This window comes from Calliphora vicina, chromosome 4 (assembly GCF_958450345.1).
Source record: "Calliphora vicina chromosome 4, idCalVici1.1, whole genome shotgun sequence".
Taxonomy (NCBI): domain Eukaryota; kingdom Metazoa; phylum Arthropoda; class Insecta; order Diptera; family Calliphoridae; genus Calliphora; species Calliphora vicina.
Window position 1 is genome coordinate 97014993 of NC_088783.1, and position 19082 is coordinate 97034074.

The 19082-nt window shown below is 29.5% G+C and overlaps 1 protein-coding gene across 1 annotated transcript in view; it reads left to right on the forward strand.

The window, feature by feature from the left end:
* schlank overlaps positions 1-19082 on the forward strand; it is a 109343-nt gene that overhangs the window by 66965 nt on the left and 23296 nt on the right. Inside the window, exon 5 of the mRNA XM_065508807.1 lies at positions 5980-6095. Within this exon, the coding sequence (XP_065364879.1) occupies positions 5980-6095 (116 nt within the window). The remainder of the gene's footprint in view (positions 1-5979; positions 6096-19082) is intronic.

Here is a 19082-nt window from a genome sequence, read left to right on the forward strand (position 1 = left end):
TCCTGTAGCTTCCAATTTCAATTTTCTATGCCGTAAGATGCTTCGACAGAATATTGCTATGAAGTACAAACTTTTGAATGCAGATAAGCCTAGAACCAAACATACATTATGTGATGGTAAAGAGGTTGTTTATGATGTTGGTGAATGTGCTGCCTTGTTGAATAGAAATGCTGGGAACATTTTATAATCTTTTTATAACTTTTATACCTTTTTTTTATTTAGTATTGTAATCTTATTAATTAATTTCATGTTTTTCTTGTATGAAACAAGGGTTTGTAAAATGAATTATTAATTAAATTTTTTAAAAATTTAATTTAATCTCGTATCATTTCATTAAAACATTTCTTACGTATTTATGCACATAATTAATTTCTAGTTATGCCAAAACTTATTGAATTTATTCCTTTAATAATTTATCACCTTATTCAATTTTTAACATTATAAAGGTTTATTAAACAAAATTCCTTATAGAATTTGTTCTATGAACCTTTATTCTTTATAGGATTATATATTTCCTTATTGAAATTCAATTATTCTTTCATTAAAATCCATTACATGTTTGCTTTATAAAATTTATTGAATAATTGAATGTTTCATCTATTGGTTTCTAATACAAAAAAGCAAATTAATTCAACAATAAATGAATTCTTATGAAATAAGTTTAATGATGCTTAAGAATTAGTTTTATGGAATGAATTGCTGAGCTATTTAAGTCTAATTAAAATGTTAGTGAATTAACCTTCGCTTTACCAATACTCACCCAGGTGACCTATCGGTTTTTATTAGTTTAATAATTTTTTTCATTTTGTTTCGATTTAAATAAAATTTAGACATACTGAACAAATTTCAGAGCTCTATATAATTTAATAAAAACATTTGAATCTTTTTATAAGGTTTTTTCGATTTTTTAAAATTTTTTTCTTCGGATATATGTATAAAAGTGCAGTACCACCCGGGTGGTTATTGGTAAACCGCCCAGCAAAAATTTTGTGAATTTTTGTAATGACAACTAGTTATTTCATGCATTCTTTTGTAAGGAGTGGTGGTTACCCAGCACATTATTTTATTTACTAGAATAAGTACTTATTTTTATGCAGGCTGGTAATGAACTTTTGCATTTAGCACAGCTATCTAGTGTGTTTGACTGGAAAACGGGAGGTTAGTGGTTCGCCACCTGTCAAAGCCATTAATTTTTTTGTTCATATCATATTCATTTATATGTTGATGTTAAAACTATTGTTAACTTCCAATAAAATAACTCGTACATGGAGCAGTGAGTTAGCAGCTTGACTATCAAACACAAGCAAATAATGTGACTGTTCGATTCCCACACAAGGCAATATTTTTTGTGTTTTTTTTTAGCTACATATTCTTGTTGTGAATTTACTACTTATTTCTCAACTGATTGTAAGTACATTTGTAAGCTTGACCCCTGAATTTTTTAAAAATCTCGAACAACGGTAAGTAGTGTTTCAGTCAAATAATAAGTAGTTATCACTTTGCTCCAATTATACTTGCTGGCTTACTAGGTAAGTAAAGTTTTTGCTGGACATGTACATAAAAAAACCTTTGGTAAAGCGAATTTATTTAAAGCTCAAATTGAATTTATTTAAAGCTCAAATTGAATTTATTTAAAGCTCAGTTTAGAACACTGGTGTTACAGTTTTATTATCTTTTAAATTTAAAAAACCGGTTTCCGGTTTAACCAAAAAAGTGTGTTTTTGAAAAAACCGGTTTCGATATTTGTCTTTTAAAAAACCGTTTAAACGGTTTCGGTTTTTGTCTTCAAAAAACCGGTTAACCGGCTTATAAGTATATGTTAGGAATTTTGTACTAAATTGTCGGAAATTTAACATTTTTGATTCTTAAGGATCTATCTTTATGCAATTATTTCATATTTTTTACGAAATGTCAAACGCTATAATTTTCTATAAAATAAAACAATATTTTTGAAAATGGTATCAAAGTTTTTCAAAAATATGTTTAAATGAGCTTTAGAAAATATATTTCATTAAACCCGGTTAACCGTCTTACAAAAACCGGTTTCTCAAAAAACCGAAAAGACCGGTTTTCTATACTCTATTTGTGAGTGATTCCGGAATAATTGAATTTGCTGATATCACTCATTGATATATGCGACATTTCGAATGAAAATTGCTTGTTTTCAATATTATATAGAGTTTAGGGATTTTGATGGGATAGACTGGGATGGCCTACTCTTATTTTTGTCTGAATTTAATGCGGTTTCATTTTTTGGTTCTACCATAATTGAACATCAATGTTCTCTTCTACAGTCATTGATTGCTGCACTTTATACCTTTGTTCCGGTTGTTAAGAGAAAGTTGAGACATGATCGTGATGGGTGGATGAAGTGTAAGAGTATTTTGTTAGCTAAATCTCTAAGGGACTTAGCTTTTTTGAACTTTCGGTTATCATGGTCTGTATATGGTCTGGGTGTATATTATCGATATAGGGATAGAGCTAAAAATGTAATTCGTGGGGAAAAGAGGAAATATACTAAATTGTATTCTGGTTTGGACACCTCTAATGGCGATTATTTGTGTACTGAAATTGGCGTTGATGATGTCAATAGGTACTTTGTGGATAGTTCAACCCTAGATAATTTCAATTGTCCTGATTTTAAAGTCCATGGACATAATGACACTTTTGGAGTGACATAATGTCTATGATATTTAAAAAATAATTTAAGTATTTATGTTTTAATTTAACTTCTATCGAATTTACCGTTATAAATTTAAAGTAGTAATAAGACGATAGCTGCGATTTTTAGTTATCTGTTTTTTGAATTTTGTGGAGTTCAGACGTCACAAATTTAAAGTTTAAAAAAGTAAAAGTGTTAAAATGGGTAATGTAAAATATAAATATGAATTTAGGAATAAATTTGACAAAAAATTAGAGAATTTGGAATTAGAGGGTGTATGTTCGGATATACTTCCTTTAAATTATTGTGCCTCAGAGCTCGGTCTTGGGACCTCTGCTCTTTATACTCCATGTGAATTATCTTTCAGAACATATTGATACTAATGCTTCTATTTAGTACAAATCGTGATAATGATGATGTATTACAATCGATTGTAAATTATACCCTTGATCACATTGTGCAATGGTCAACGGAAAATGCACTCAAGATTAATTCCTCTGAGTCAAAGGCCATGATGTTTGGTGCAGCTTTAAATGATCTGGATGTTTTTGTTGGGGGATCAAGGATTGTGTTTGTTAGTCAATTTAGGTGTTTGGGTGTGTGTGTTGATGACTAGCTAAATTTTTTTGATCATATTGACCATTTACATGGTAGAATTGTTGGTATTCTGAGACGATTTTACTCATACAAAATGTACCTAACTGATGCCATTAAACGGAATTGGCCTATGTCCTTTTGGAACTTATTGATGTTCTATAGGGTGATAAAAAGTGGATTTCCTTCTCAACTATGCTCTGAATTTTATTTTTCTCGTTCCACAAGAAATCCTCAGGTTGTAATACCAAGAATACGGAGTACATTATTTGAAAACTCTTTTGTAGTGAAAATTGGTCGTTTTTGGAATCAATTGCCTTTTGAATTTCGCATATTTTCTCACACGAATAATGTTTTTCGTCTGAAACTGCTAGACATTTTGGCGGCTTTTGAATATAGTCCATAAATTTCCAACTACTTCTCTTTTGTTATATAATTGCTTTATTTGACTAGTGTTAAATTTAAGTTCATCTTGCTACTATTTATGAGATAATCTCTTTTATAAAAATATAATATATTTCTTGGCTGGGAGTCAATGTGATCACTATTCTTAAGTTTAAGTGAAATCGAATAAGATATTATTTGAATATATCGTCACCTAAAATGCAAAATAACGTATCATCAAAAAATTCGAAATTGATTTTATAATTGATTACGATTCACTACATCATATTACATTAGGGTGGCCCTTAATAAACGAAAGTTGGATTTTGGCCATTCTCACCCTCCAGTTTGGTGAACATTAGTAAAAAAAAATCATCCTGAAAAAATTTTAGGTAAATCGGTTGGGGATAAGACCGAGTGCCGCAAGCCCTCTGAAGTTTTGAGATGCATTTACAAGGAGAAAAAATGCATTTTTTTCAGTTTTTGTAAAAATTTTGCCATTAAAAATTACTTTTGCAATTTAATTTAAAAGAATCGAAATATGTACGTAATTGTCGTTCTAATGAGACATAAAAAACCGAAATTGCTCAAAAAATCTTAAAGTTATTAAAAATTCGCCAGGCCATTAACGTGTCTCAGGCAACTAGAACAAGAAAGGTAGAAACAAAATTAACATATTTTGATAAATATTAAAATAAAAGCTCAATTTTACTTAAAATATGTCCATATTTACTTGTATATGAGTTTTTGTCTTCGTAGGATACCGTTAACATATTCCTAGGTATGAACAAAAAAATAAAAAATTTTTAACGGCAGTTTCAAAACTCCATTTACAAATTTTTAAAAATTTTGTTAAACAAATTTCAGAATTTTTTGATCATCTCATTGGGATTTATTAAGAATATAATAGGGAATATAAATGTGAAAAAATTATGAAAATATCTCTTACAGTTTTTCCGTACCTGCGATTTAAATTTTGAAATTATTTGGCAATTTTTTGGCGAATGAGCTCTATTTCCTTACTCTTATGAATTTTAAGCAAAACTTATTCAGAAACCAAATTGCCAAAATCCAACTTTCGTTTATTAAGGGCCACCCTAATATTACATATGTGTACAAAATTTTAAACTTTTACTATCAAAAATAACCAAGGTATAACCAAAATTGAAACTAAAGTATCATCAAGTATATGATTTTCTTGAATAAAATAACGTATACGCTTTGAGTAATTTTTTTAAGAAATTTGTTGCAATTGAATATTTTTTGCAGTCTTAATGAAAATTTAGTGAAGAAACTTTTTTAGTTTAAAAAAGTAGTCGTTAGTAATTAAAATAAAAAAACATACTGCTTTTATTTAAAAAAAAAAAAATATTTTTATAGTTTTTATTTTTTCATAAAAATTTATATTGATAATACTTTTATTTGTTTCAGAAAATAACAATTCAAAAAAACGTAAGCCACATATCTTAAAGTGTGCTTTGAAAAAATTATTTTTTTTTATATAATATATTTCTAGAGTCATTGTAATTCAAATTTGAAAATTTTGTTACAATATCTCAAGTAGTTTTCATTTTATATCGTTTTTTGCTTCTCCTATAAACTTATGAAAAGTGATGTTACGTTATTTTGCATTTTAGGTGACGATATATGTGTTTTTAATGTACAGTGGTGGCCACCAATTTAAGACAAATACTTGATTTTTTTTCATCAACTGAATTTTAAGTGCGATAGAGCCAAATAAAAGGACCTCTAAGGGTATGAAATTTATTATTAATGTTTCTAGTTTCTGAAAAATGTTTGGAAAAATCGGTAAAACATATATGGACAAAGATATGTGGAAATACGTTGACCCACCTTAGCGAACATCCGCTGTTAATAACATGATATGACCGAAACTAATGGAACTAAAAATACGAAATTTGGTCCGAATATTTTACAATAATAAAAATATAATGATATAAATGTGAGAAAATGTGTTTATTTAAAAAAAAATTTTTTTGGTCAAGTTGTAGAAAAATTGTATGTGTTCGTGGTGAATATGTATGAATTGACACAGTCGAATAAAACACACTTGTGTGTTAAAACAGTCCTCATGCATACATATTTGTGGAAATATTTGAAAAAATAATTGACAATCACGTGGAATTTAGCAAACAATTTTTGTCTTAAATTCCTGGCCACCACTGTATATTTATTCAGGTAATTTAACTATGTAATATGAGTTATTTTGGTCCAAAGGAATTTTTTATATTACTATGAATTTCAATAAATAATCATTATTTTCGGTCCCTGATATTAACTCATTATTTTATGATATATTTTACATATTTTCTTTATAGGCAGCGAAATTGACGAAATATGCAAACTATCAGAAATTATGTGATATAATTTTTGGAATATTTACCGTAATTTGGATAATTACCAGGCTCGGATTTTACCCGCGAATAATATACAGGTAATTCTTAATTTAAACTTTAAGGGTAACTCTGCCAACCACTTTACAATCTGGCCATGACAAATTCATAGAAGTTAGTGTCAATTATACAAAAACAAAAAAAAACATCAATGTCAGTAAACTGCTGATTGGTTTATATGAATAATTAAAAAATTTGTATTTACCCTTTGTCGACCGACGGTACTTATAAGTACCATAACAATAATAAGATTACAAAATGAAAACAAAACATATTTTGACCTTTTTTGCCCAAAAGTACTTTGAAGTACACTATCATCTTACCGCGAATAACGGTGAATTATTTCATGTTCTCATTGTGATGTTCATTTATGTTGTAATGGTAAAAAATACTGTTTCGTAAAATACCATAAAATCGACTTGTTATAGAAAATGTTATAAAAGTTACAAAACTAATCAATATATTAATAAAATTTAAACAAAAATCGATTAGTTTTTTATCTTTTGACTGATGCTGACCTAACGGTATCAGGTCCCTTTCGGATCCTTGCAGGCCTCTTTCGGTTCCTTGCAGGTCCTTCACAAAGTTAAAATTTTGTAAATAACTTCCTGAAGTCATTATTTTCAATATTTAATAAATGAAATTAATCTTTTTAAGCGATTTAAAGTCTTGATCCACAAGGGGTTAAATTATAAAATAGTGAAGATATTTGAATAGTGGCGGTTTATGTTATTTATGTAAGAAATTAATATTTTGTTTTTTTTATACCCTTCACCTTCGTGAGAAGGGTATATATAAGTTTGTCATTCCGTTTGTAATTTCTACATTTTTCATTTCCGACCCTATAAAGTATATATATTCTGGATCCTTATAGATAGCGGAGTCGATTAAGCCATGTCCGTCTGTCTGTCTGTCTGTTGAAATCAAAACCCCAGATATCATCGGGATCCAAATCTTCAATAATTCTGTCAGACATGCTTTCGAGAAGTTTCCTATTTAAAATCAGCAAAATCGGTCCACAAATGGCTGAGATATGAGGAAAAAACCAGGACAACCTCGATTTTTGACCTATATCTGGATTACTAAGACATTAACATAGACAATATGGATATCTAATGATAGATATTTCGAAGACATTTGCAACGACGTATATAAGACCATAGTAAATTGGACCTACAATGGGTCAAAATCGAAAAAAAAAATGTTGAACCCGAATTTTTTTTTCACCAAAAAAAAATTTAAATTTTAAATTTAAAAAAAAATTAAAATAAGAAAATTTTTTTTTCCAAAAAATGAAAAAAAAAATTTTGTTTACCTAAAAATATTTAAAATTTTTATTTTGAAGTATAATTTGGTGAAGGGTATATTATATTCGGCACGGCCGAGAATATAGCACTCTTACTTGTTTTTTTATTTATTTATTTACTATCAAAAAATCATTTGGTTTCTAATTCTAAACAATTTTGAGTTACTATCATATAAGATATTACAACAGATATATAAAACATTTATAAAATAATTTCATTGCTTATGAAAAATAATCAACTTTATTGGAAAAATATAGAGAGAAAAAACCTGTATTTAATATCACAATATGAATGTTTTGGGAAGTTCTAGAATCAGTAACTAATGGAATCTATACCTGTGAATATAGAGCCAATTAATTAATGTTATGCAAACTTCTCAAATGGGCAAAATTTGACCTACTGCATCTTTCATTGAATGTCAGCGTCATGTCATTAATTAATGTTTCAATAGTTTTTTGTCCGCACATCCTGTAGTTCCAAAGTAGACAATCGTTTTGGTAGGTTGTATATGATATTTAAATTTTTGTTCTGAATTATTTGTAGTCGCTTTTGTGAGTTCTTGCGCAATCCCTCCAAACAGCACAACCGTATGCGAGAATTGGATTAAGTTGTATAAAAGAAGTTTATACTTAATACTTAATTTTGATTTTCTATTAAAAAGCGGAAATAACGCACGTCCACAACGAACCTATCGTAGGCAAACATTTTGTAAGTGTTCCTTGAAGGTCAATTTATCATCAAGTGTTATGCCTAAGTACTCTATTGATCTAGAAAAAACAACTTGAGTTCCTTGAGCAGACAACCTTAGTGAGGGAATTCTTTTTGGGGATTTGTTAAATGGAAATAGTATTGCCTATGTTTTTTCCTCATTAATTTTAATTTTCCATTTGGTGAAATATTTCGTTGAAAACTCAAAAGCTTTTTGCATACATTTAACAATTGCGTCTGAGAATTTTCCATAACAGATGAAGGCGCTGTCATCGGCATAAAATGCTATATCAACATTCGCCGATATCTTAAAGTCTGAAGTGTAAAGACTATAAAGCAATGGGGATAAAACGAAACCCTAAGGGACACCTGCTGGAATGCACCTTTCATGGGAGTTTGCGCCTGCTACATTAACCACAAATGTCCTGTCAGTGAGAAAACTATAGATTACCTTTATCAAATATAATGGAAGATTTAGTTTATGGAGCTTGTAAATAAGCCCGTTGTGCCAAACTGAGTCGAAAGCTTTTTCTATATCAAGAAAAAGAACTCCTGTTGAATAACGCCTATCTTTATTTGCCTTTATAATATTAACAACTCTTTTCAGCTGGTGAGTTGTCGAATGCTGTGGCCTAAACCCAACAAAGTTTCTAATTCTATTCAATAAAATCTTTTCAAAAATTTTGTCAAGGGAATTCAAGAATCTTATTGGTCTATAAGTTGATGTCAACTTAGGATCCTTGCCACTTTTTCCAATGGGTATAACTTTAGCTTTTTTAAATCCTGTTGGAAAATAGCCGGTTTGTATACAAAAATTATAAAGTTTGACCATAAAATCGTAAGCTGTACTTGGAAGTTTCTTAATTATCAAATTTGTAATCTGATCCATACCAGGGGCTTTTGTACTTTTAAGACCTTTAATAATATATTTGACCTCATCAAGGTTAGTAAAAGTGTCGATATCATTATTGATCGAAGTGTCACATTTTATTGAATTGACAAGTAGATTTGCCTTTCGATCTATAGAACTATTAAAGTTAATTGTAGTATTATGTGCCCTTGCAAACTGATCAGCAATTACATTGGACATATCTTCTTTATCAGTGACAATGTGGTTGTTAACCAGTAAATTCTTATCGCACTAGACTTACCCCTTTCTCGTTTGGCTATTCTCCAGAAATTCTTACTTCCATCAGGTAATTTCTTTAGAAAATTTCCCCATTGCACGTTTCTTGCAATATTAATATGGCACGCAATCAATTTGTTGAGTTCCCTGACTAATGCCCAGTTTTTGACTTGTTATTTAAATACGTATTTAGTTAATTTTAACTTAAAATTAAGTTGTATTTAAATACAGTTTGAGTTTTTCAGTGCTACATAATTTGTCTTATTTAAATAAGATAAAAGTATGGTAGCACTACTAAATATCAAAAATTTATCGATAGTTTTGCTTAAAACAGCTGTTCAACCAAAACAAAAATTGATACATTTTGCCCAATAAGAAATAAAAGTTTATTAAACAATAAAATTATTGGTAGGAAAATGCACAAAAGAAGCTCCAATTGCCCCGCATCGGAATTGTAGTTTTTGCAAGACGCTTTTTTTTAGCAAGACGCTGTTGTTTGTTTTTTTTTTACTACAATAGAGTGAAAAAAAACCAAACAACAAAAGTCAGCTGTCAAAAACATATGGTAGTTTATGAAACTTAAATAGAATTTAAATGACCAACGTCGGCCATTTAAGTATCATTTAAAAAAGCACTGAGAAACTCATTTTCGCATTTAAATAGAACTTAAATATAATTCATATTTAAATACGAAGTCAAAAACTGGCTCTAAGGCTCCAAATATAGGGTGAATTCCAAAACGTCTGTATGCAATGCAACCTTAAAAAGTCGAGCGATTCTTAACGCAACCGTGTAAACTTTTATAATGTTTCATATCGCCAAATGTATGAAAAAGTAAAAACAGGCAGTATGATAAGTTTTTTTTAAATTTTAAATACGCGTTTGCATGCTTTGTCTTGAAAAAGATGTGACTGCATTGCATACAGACGTTTTGGAATTCACCCATAGTTCTTCTATTAACGTCATTACTACGTTGAAATTTTTCACTGGTAGGCCCGTTAATGTAAAATGTTATTGGTGCTTGGTCAGAGTACAGCTTATTAGGATGGATCTCTAAGTCCGAAAATGTAAGTGTAGAGTTGGAAAGCAAAAGGTCAATCGTTGATTGCCGTCTATATACTATATTTTGAGGGAAACGAGTAGGTTGGGAGGGATAATATATGTAATAGTCCGAATGATTCTGATGATCATATAAAGCAGTTCCAGCTAACATGTAAAGTCTCCAAGAACGAAATAATCACAATTAGTAGAAGTCAGAAGGTTTAAATCATGTACAAAATCTTGAGTATAACGAGGACAGTAAGCAGCAATAATACTTTTCTATTGCAAATTTCCGTAGAAATGCATATATTTTAAAGTTGAATTGATTGAGGGAAGTTTGTAACGCCTTGACAATTCCAGTGCATTACCTGAATGCAGTTATTTATGTAGTTAGATGGCATATTTAAGCATTTGCATTATTACTAGTGTTTCCAATATAGCCCTTTTTGGGCTAAATTTAACCCTTTTCAATCTTGTTTAGCCACAAAAAAATTAATTTAGCCTTTAGCCATTTTTTGGCTTTTTTATTTTCATTTAGCCATATACAGTGAGCCTCAAAAGTGAGTAAACAGCAGCGAATTTTTTGATTTTTTAAGATCATGAAAATCATTATAGTCCGACTTAAATCTATATTTTTCACAACCAAAGATATTATTCAAGCCAATCTCTATCAAACCGAAACTTTAAAATTTTAATCATGGATAAATTTTAGAATTTTCATTATCTTAAAAAATATCCAATAATTTTTGGTGTATACTCACTTTTGCGGCTCACTGTATATTTACTCTAATGAAAATTATATATTTACTCTAATGAAAATTATATATTTACTCTAATGATCTGAAATTTTTGCTGTTGAAAATTAGTAAAATCAGTTCAAAATTGGTAGGGATTTTGAACCAGTAAACAATTTAAGCACATACAAATTGTTGGACCTTCCATACATTAAAACAAATGCCATAACTAATATAGATCAAATGGACGTTATTTGAATAAAAATTGTTAATAAATATGTTAATGTTTTACGCGCGGGTCTGGGCGTTTATAAAATCATATATAGGGTTAAAGAGAATACTTTTAACTTTATCTGGGCGATGTATTGACGTAAATATAGTACTTTAACAAATATTTTATAACACATGCCATGTAGTATACCGTTTTCAAAGACTACAATCCAACCAATTTAGAAAGAAAAATTCAGTTCATTATCGATAATAATTTAGCTATGATCATTTTTATCTGATCAAATATAGACAATTATCTTTTTTTCCAAATTTAAATTAAATATTTATGTTTACATATTTTGGCTACCTTAGTTTTTTTATTTATGTTTTTGCCAATGAAAATCAATTCTGTCCGGCGACGTGTATAATTTTTAGAATATTTTTTTTCTTCATTACATGAGAGGCATATTTGCCATATATTCACTTATCAAAATATTCTCCATCGAAGTTATTACAAAGGATTACTTTATACATAATTTGTCTTTCATATAAAAAAATTTGCCTAGGAGCATTTTGCAGGCCAGGTGATAAATACGAGGCTTTAAAAACATCGGCATATGATATGCTTGTGGCCCCATATTACGCTATTTTAAAGTTAAGGATCAACATACAGGAATAAATATTCTTATTTTCTTGCATTTGAACGTGTGTTATATTCATACATTTTTGTTTGTCTATTCGGCATAGCCAAATGTAACATTATAAGTTGTTTTTTTTGTGTCAAATGTATGTATTTTTATACCCTTCAGCTTCGTGAGAAGGGTATATATAAGTTTGTCATTCCGTTTGTAATTTCTACATTTTTCATTTCCGACCCTATAAAGTATATATATTCTGGATCCTTATAGATAGCGGAGTCGATTAAGCCATGTCCGTCTGTCTGTCTGTCTGTCTGTCTGTCTGTCCGTCTGTCTGTCTGTTGAAATCAGTTTTCTGAAGACCCCAGATATCTTCGGGATCCAAATCTTCAATAATTCTGTCAGACATGCTTTCGAGAATTTTGCTATTTAAAATCAGCAAAATCGGTCCACAAATGGCTGAGATATGAGGAAAAAACCAAGACTACCTCGATTTTTGACCTATTTTTTTACCTATATCTGGATTACTAAGACATTAATATAGACAATATGGATATCTAATGATAGATATTTCAAAGACATTTGCAAACGTCTTATATAAGACCATAGTAAGTTGGACCTACAATGGGTCAAAATCGGGAAAAAATTTTGAACCCGAATTTTTTTTTTTTAAAAAAAAAATTTTAAAAACAAAAAAAAATTTTAAAATTTAAAAAAAAATTTTTTTAAATTTAAAAAAAATTTTTTTTTCAAATTTAAAAAAAAAAAATTTTAAATTTAAAAAAAAAAAATTAAAATAACAATCGAAAAATTTTTTTTTTCAAAAAATCCAAAAACAACTGGAAAAAAATTAAATTTTGTTTACCTAAAAATATTTAAAATTTTGAAGTATAATTTGGTGAAGGGTATATAAGATTCGGCACAGCCGAATATAGCACTCTTACTTGTTTTAATTAAAAATGTTAGCCCTTTTTTAGCCTTTTTTTCTAAGTATTTAGCACTTTTTGTTCACCATGAATTGGCAACACTGATTATTACATTTAGTTGCTCCATTTTTGATGTGCATTTCTGGAGTTCAGACACAGCCCGGGTAAATATGTTGAATAATACGTCTATACTAAAAAGGCCATCTCCCAGATTGGTTGGATGAACTGGAGTCCTTACAGCATCAGCATAACTTTGAGAGGGAAGAGAAGGACTATTTGCAAACCGTATAGCATTTGGTGCGTTTTCTGATCCCAGCTTTGGAATTTTAGAACATGTGGCCCAAAGTTGAAATTTTGATAAAAAATAGGTCAATTTCCAAAGGGCATAGGGCCGACATGTTCGAAAAATAGGACATGTTTTTATACCAAAATGTTCTCCGTAAAGAAACTTTATAGAAAAACATAAAATTCTTAAAGAAAGTTGTTTTTTAATAAAAAAAAGAGTTATGTCACCTTTTTGTCCAAAAAACAGCAAAAATATACTATTTTTTGAATTTTTAAATTGAAAATCTGTTATTTTTGGATTCGTAATTGATATTGATATTGTTGGTAATTTAGTTGTCTAACTAACAGAAAAAATTCAAGTCCATTCGGTCCAAAAGTGCGCCCTGTATTTTTAAAAGAGCGGACCAAGGTATGGCAAAATTTTAAAATTTAAATTTTGAAATGCCTATGACTAGGAAATTATAAGAGATAAATAGCACACGCATGTTTTTTCAAGATCTAGCCGAGCGCTTTCCAAAAATATAAAATTCTTTGAAATCGGATGGGAAACAAAAAAAATGGCACGTGTTTAAAAATTTTACATGTCGAAGGTACCCTACTTTGAGCCCCAATAGCGCAGCCCCTGGATTATTTGTAGGGCCCATTTTAAAAACTCAAACTCGAATACTCCTTGGCTACACCCAACTCAAATTTTATCCCTATCGGACCAGCCGTTCAGAAATGCCAGATTTATTTCCAAAAAATTTCGATTCTGCCCCACTGTGCAAAGTCGTTTAATTTTTAAAATCTGAGATTTGGAGCTTTGAGTTCGGTCGAATTCCAACATATATAAAGCATCATCAGCTGATGAGCGAGTAGTTATAATTTCTTTTACACTAATTGCAGTGACATTGTATTCAATTTTAAGTTCGTCCTCTATTTCTTTAGGATCAGTTCGAGGAATACCATAAAGAAAAAGCTTAAATATTTTAGTGTATTTACTATCATGGGTATAAAATTTGTATTTTGCCTCAGAAAGCTTTTTCATAGCTAGCTCATAGTTATTGAACGATGATGAAATTATCTTGGTACCTACTGACATTCTTTTAAATTCGTAGTCTGTAAATCCATGAGAAATATCAACGACAATTGGGGGAAGTACGTCTTTGTATTCCTTTATTTGTTCTTGCTCATCATCACTAAAAGTGTCATCATCAAAAGATTGTTTATATCGATTTTCATTTACACTAACTTTCATTTTTGGGGCACTTCCCCAATGTTTTTTACGTTTTAAAGCATTCATTAATAACTTGCTTGACTTGTTTTTATTAGTTCTTATTTGTAGTTTTTTTCTCTTATTTTTATTATTCTTATCAAATTATAAATACAATTTACTACTATGTGTAGTTGTTGTACTAGCAGTAAATTATTTTGTTTTTAGTAACAATCAATACTATAAGCAAATAACAAGTAAAGACGTCTGTTCGCGATCAAAGACAGCGTAAGACTATTAATATTTTGTTAATAAGTTTAAAATAGGACGATTTTTAAACATAAAAACAAAAGTAATCAGCTGTTTGATAGACTCCACTTTATATAAATTCATCTTGAATCTGCCATTCTTATTTACTACTGCCATATTTGTATAAGACATGTCTTATTTCAGTCTTTGGCAGGCAATTCCCGAGTAGGCATCTTCTTACTAGTGACGATTGTGTATTGAATTGATTGTTTCTCTGCACTCTTACTTTTTTTTTAAGTTAACGGTAGTTAGTTTTTTGCATAAGTGATACATTTTTTGAATAAAATGTATCACTTATCTACGTGGGCACTATACCGCTAATGTGATAAAAATATATTTTGTCTAAAAAAAAAGATTGTTGTAGCTGAGAGCTACCTATCTGTTGTCAAAACCCTAATTCATGAGAATGTATTGCCATGTATTTTGTTATTGTATTGTTATGTGTTGTTCCACTGATATTTCTCTCGCCTTCCGTATATTTCTCTATGTTCCCAACGTTCAAACCAAGGCAAATTTATTTACAGGTATACTTAATTCTACAACAAATACAACATTACAAAAGACAACATGTATTTTGTTTTTTTGTAAAAATATGTTCTAGCGGTCAAAAAGCTAAACACAGCAGACTGCAAAAATCAAAAACAGAGATGATAATAAATAAATACGTGTAATTTACTTTCACGGAGTACAGAAACTCTTTTTATTTATATTTTTTTATATGTTGATTGTTTAAAATTATCACTTATTCGCTTTCTACTATTTTATATTTTTTCTTAAAAGAAACAAAAATTAAAACAAACCTTGACTGATAAAAGTGAATTGTCAAAAAAAGTACATCAAAGAAAAAATGCGGTACAATTAATAAAAAGAAAGTACTTTTGTGTTTTTTATTTTTATTTTTTTTTTTATTTTATTATTATTTATTTTCAACAACCTAGCCTATTGGCCATAATCGGTTATAAATTTCTACTTAAAAAAATAGTTAACATTAAAAAATTTAAATATAAAATAAATTAAATAATTATGATATAAATTAAATAAATATTATAAATAAAATTGAACAAAGTCAAAACTTAAACTCAAACATATTACATTATAAAACATCATTATTAGATAATGATTCTTTAATTGATGTCAGTATTGAAAACGTCATTAAATAACATAAAATGACATATTCTTCAGAAAACAAACAAATGAGATCGTAACTATTAATTACAAAAAAATAGTCAGGTTATTAATTGTGTTTAAAAAACAAAGTTAATTTGAACAACTTAAAATTAGTCAGGTTTTTAATTGTGTTTAAAAACAAATTTAATTTGAACAAGTTTATATTAAAATTTTTAATACTGTATATCACGTTTTTTATACCCTTCAGCTTCGTGAGAAGGGTATATATAAGTTTGTCATTCCGTTTGTAATTTCTACATTTTTCATTTCCGACCCTATAAAGTATATATATTCTGGATCCTTATAGATAGCGGAGTAGATTAAGCCATGTCCGTCTGTCTGTCTGTCTGTCTGTCTGTCTGTCTGTCTGTCTGTCTGTCTGTCTGTCTGTCTGTCTGTCTGTCTGTCTGTCTGTCTGTCTGTCTGTCTGTCTGTCTGTCTGTCTGTCTGTCTGTCTGTCTGTCTGTCTGTCTGTCTGTCTGTCTGTCTGTCTGTCTGTCTGTCTGTCTGTCTGTCTGTCCGTCTGTCTGTCTGTTGAAATCAATTTTCTGAAGGCCCCAGATATCTCCGGGATCCAAATCTTCAACAATTCTGTCAGACATACTTTCGAGAATTTTGCTATTTAAAATCAGCAAAATCCGTCCATAAATAACGGAGATATGAGCAAAAATCCGAGACAACCTCTGAAAATTTCATCAAAAAACACAATGTATTGCATGCTTTGACAAAAAAGCAACAAAACGTATGGTTGGATGTGCAAGCTTTGCGTATTTTGTTTTTTTTTATGTTTTGTTTCTTTTGGCGTTGTTGTTGTTTTTTATACAACTAAACTTTTGTTTGGTTGTGTGTTGGTTTTCTTGACAAAAAATCATCAAATCGTATGTTTGAATGTGCATGCTTTGCGTATTTTGTTTTTCTTTTGTGTTTTGTTTCTTTTGGCGTTGTTGTTGTTTTTTATACAATTAAACGTATGTTTGGATGTGTGTTGGTTTCATTGCCTTGCGTATTTTGTTTTTGTTTTTCTTTTGGTGTTCTGTTTCGTTTGGCGGTGTTGTTGTTTTTTGTGTTCTTGATAAATTTAGGATGCTGTAAGCTGAAAGTGGGCAATGTACATACATACCTATATACTAATTATAAAAAATAATAATGCATCCACAAGAAAGGTGAAGGGTATATAAGATTCGGCATAGCCGAATATAGCACTCTTACTTGTTTATATTAAATTTTTGTTGTTGTAATTTTTTAAAAAAAAATTACAAATATTTATCATTATTTTTAATTCCATTTCGCCATTTTCAGCAAAACATAATGCAGGAATTTACAACTCTTGAGAATGACTCTTGTACAGTTTTAGAGTTGCACGATATAATGACCATACTTATGAATAGCCTCAAATGTAGAATACATAACACATTTTTTGGCACCAAAGTTAACAGCATTTTGAAAAAAATTTCGCTTAATGAACATAAAACTTTTAAGACGGAATTAGAAGACTTTTTAAAAACAGCAGTTAGCTATTTAGAAAATCGTTACGACTTTGGTGATGACTCCTCTTTTTTAAAAAGTAGCATTTTTAAAATTATAAAATGTCCAATTTTCTAGGGAAGATTCACAATAAGTTTGAAATATTTTAAGAAATAGATAACGATAAACTTGTATCCATTACTGCTGCTCCGTGAAGCTTATTAACAAATACGAAGAGATTTGTCAAATGATATGGTTGTAGTTTGTTTACCAAAGGTGAAAATAATGAATTCGAGAATTTTAGAAAAGTAGTATGTTTCGTATTTTCAATACCAGTAGCAACGCTTTTTGTGAAAGAGTTTTACGTATTTTAAACAATCTCTATACTATACTAAAAAAAGAAATCGAATGTCATTGGACCTGGTTAGATCTGAAATATTAATACGAATAAATTTAGAGGAATCTTGTACAGATTTTCAAAATTGTTTACAAATCTCTAAAGGTTTGGAATTGGCCAAATCCGTAAGCTCAAAAACGAAATAAAGTGGCAGTGTTTTTAGTATTAAATTTATTACTTTTAATTCTTTCGATTTAGAAATCGATAATGTGCCATCGATATTTTTTGGCACGAGGAAAAAAAATTCCACTACGACATATCAAAAAAATAATTTTTGAAGCGCCCAATTTCAGAAAAAGCCAAAAAAAAATACTTTTTCTCAACTTTTATTTTTTAAGGTTTTTGTTAGTAGGTAATAAAACCTTAAACTTGAAAAGCGAACAAGTTTCAAAGATTTTTAATCACCCTCAAAATTTTGAGTTATTTTGAAACAACTGTTTTACGGTAGGTCGTAGTACTTTATTTTTGGACCGATTTCAAAATTTTAAACAGTTACGGAAAGGCAAAGAATTAACCTTTCATATATATATGAATAAAATTTAAAGCGTAATTAAAATTTTTCTAAACCCATTAAAAAATTAAAATCGGACAAACACTGACTGAGTTACTGTTCTTTATGTTGACGAACATCACTGAAAACGGTTTTTTGGAATATCTTTTGAATTTGACGGTGTTTCTGAAATTTTTTTCCACAATTTGTATGTAATTAACAAGACCTGTACCCACGCTAGGTCGTTTTCCAAGTTTTTTTCACTGTCGCACCTTGTAATACATAGTATATATTTTGATTACAATGGATAGAAATATACTTAAAAAAAAATTATTTACACAAAACCAAAATTAACATTTTCTCAGTAATTTTTTTAATGTCCAGTTTTTTTTGATTTGTCCAGCTTTTTATAGGCCAATGTCCAGCTTTTTGCTAATCTGAATCTGGCATCCCTAACTGAGATCGTAAAATTCTTAACACACGTTTTTCATTAAAACTTTTAACCCAAGTATTATTTGATTTTTTTTATCAAGTTACCTTTGTAAAGAATGTCAGTTATTATGTTTAATGTCAATCATGTTCATTTGTTGTTATACTGATTAAAATGAGTGACCAGAAAAAAGTGCGTACTAAAATTATTAAATATTTTCAACAAAACCAATCTCAGTCCTACAAAAAGTTGGCTAAACATTCAAAGGTCTGCTATCAAACTGTTTCCAATGTTATTAAACAGTACCGGGAGAACTTGTCCGTTGATATAAAACCTGGTTCAGGTAGAAGGAATGGTTCACATGATGTTTCTAAAGCCAAAAAAGTAGAAATCATTTTCAAAAGAGCTCCCAACACCTCCGGTAGGAAAGCAGCCCGGTTAGGTCAGTACTCGGACTATTTGGTACGAATAGTTAAAGCCAATGCAGGTTTAAAAACGTACAAGTTCAAAAAGTTCCTGACAGGAACTCTGCTAAAAATTTAGAGGCCAAAGACAGAGCACGGAAATTGAAGTCAAATTTTATACACAAAATACATTTTTTCGC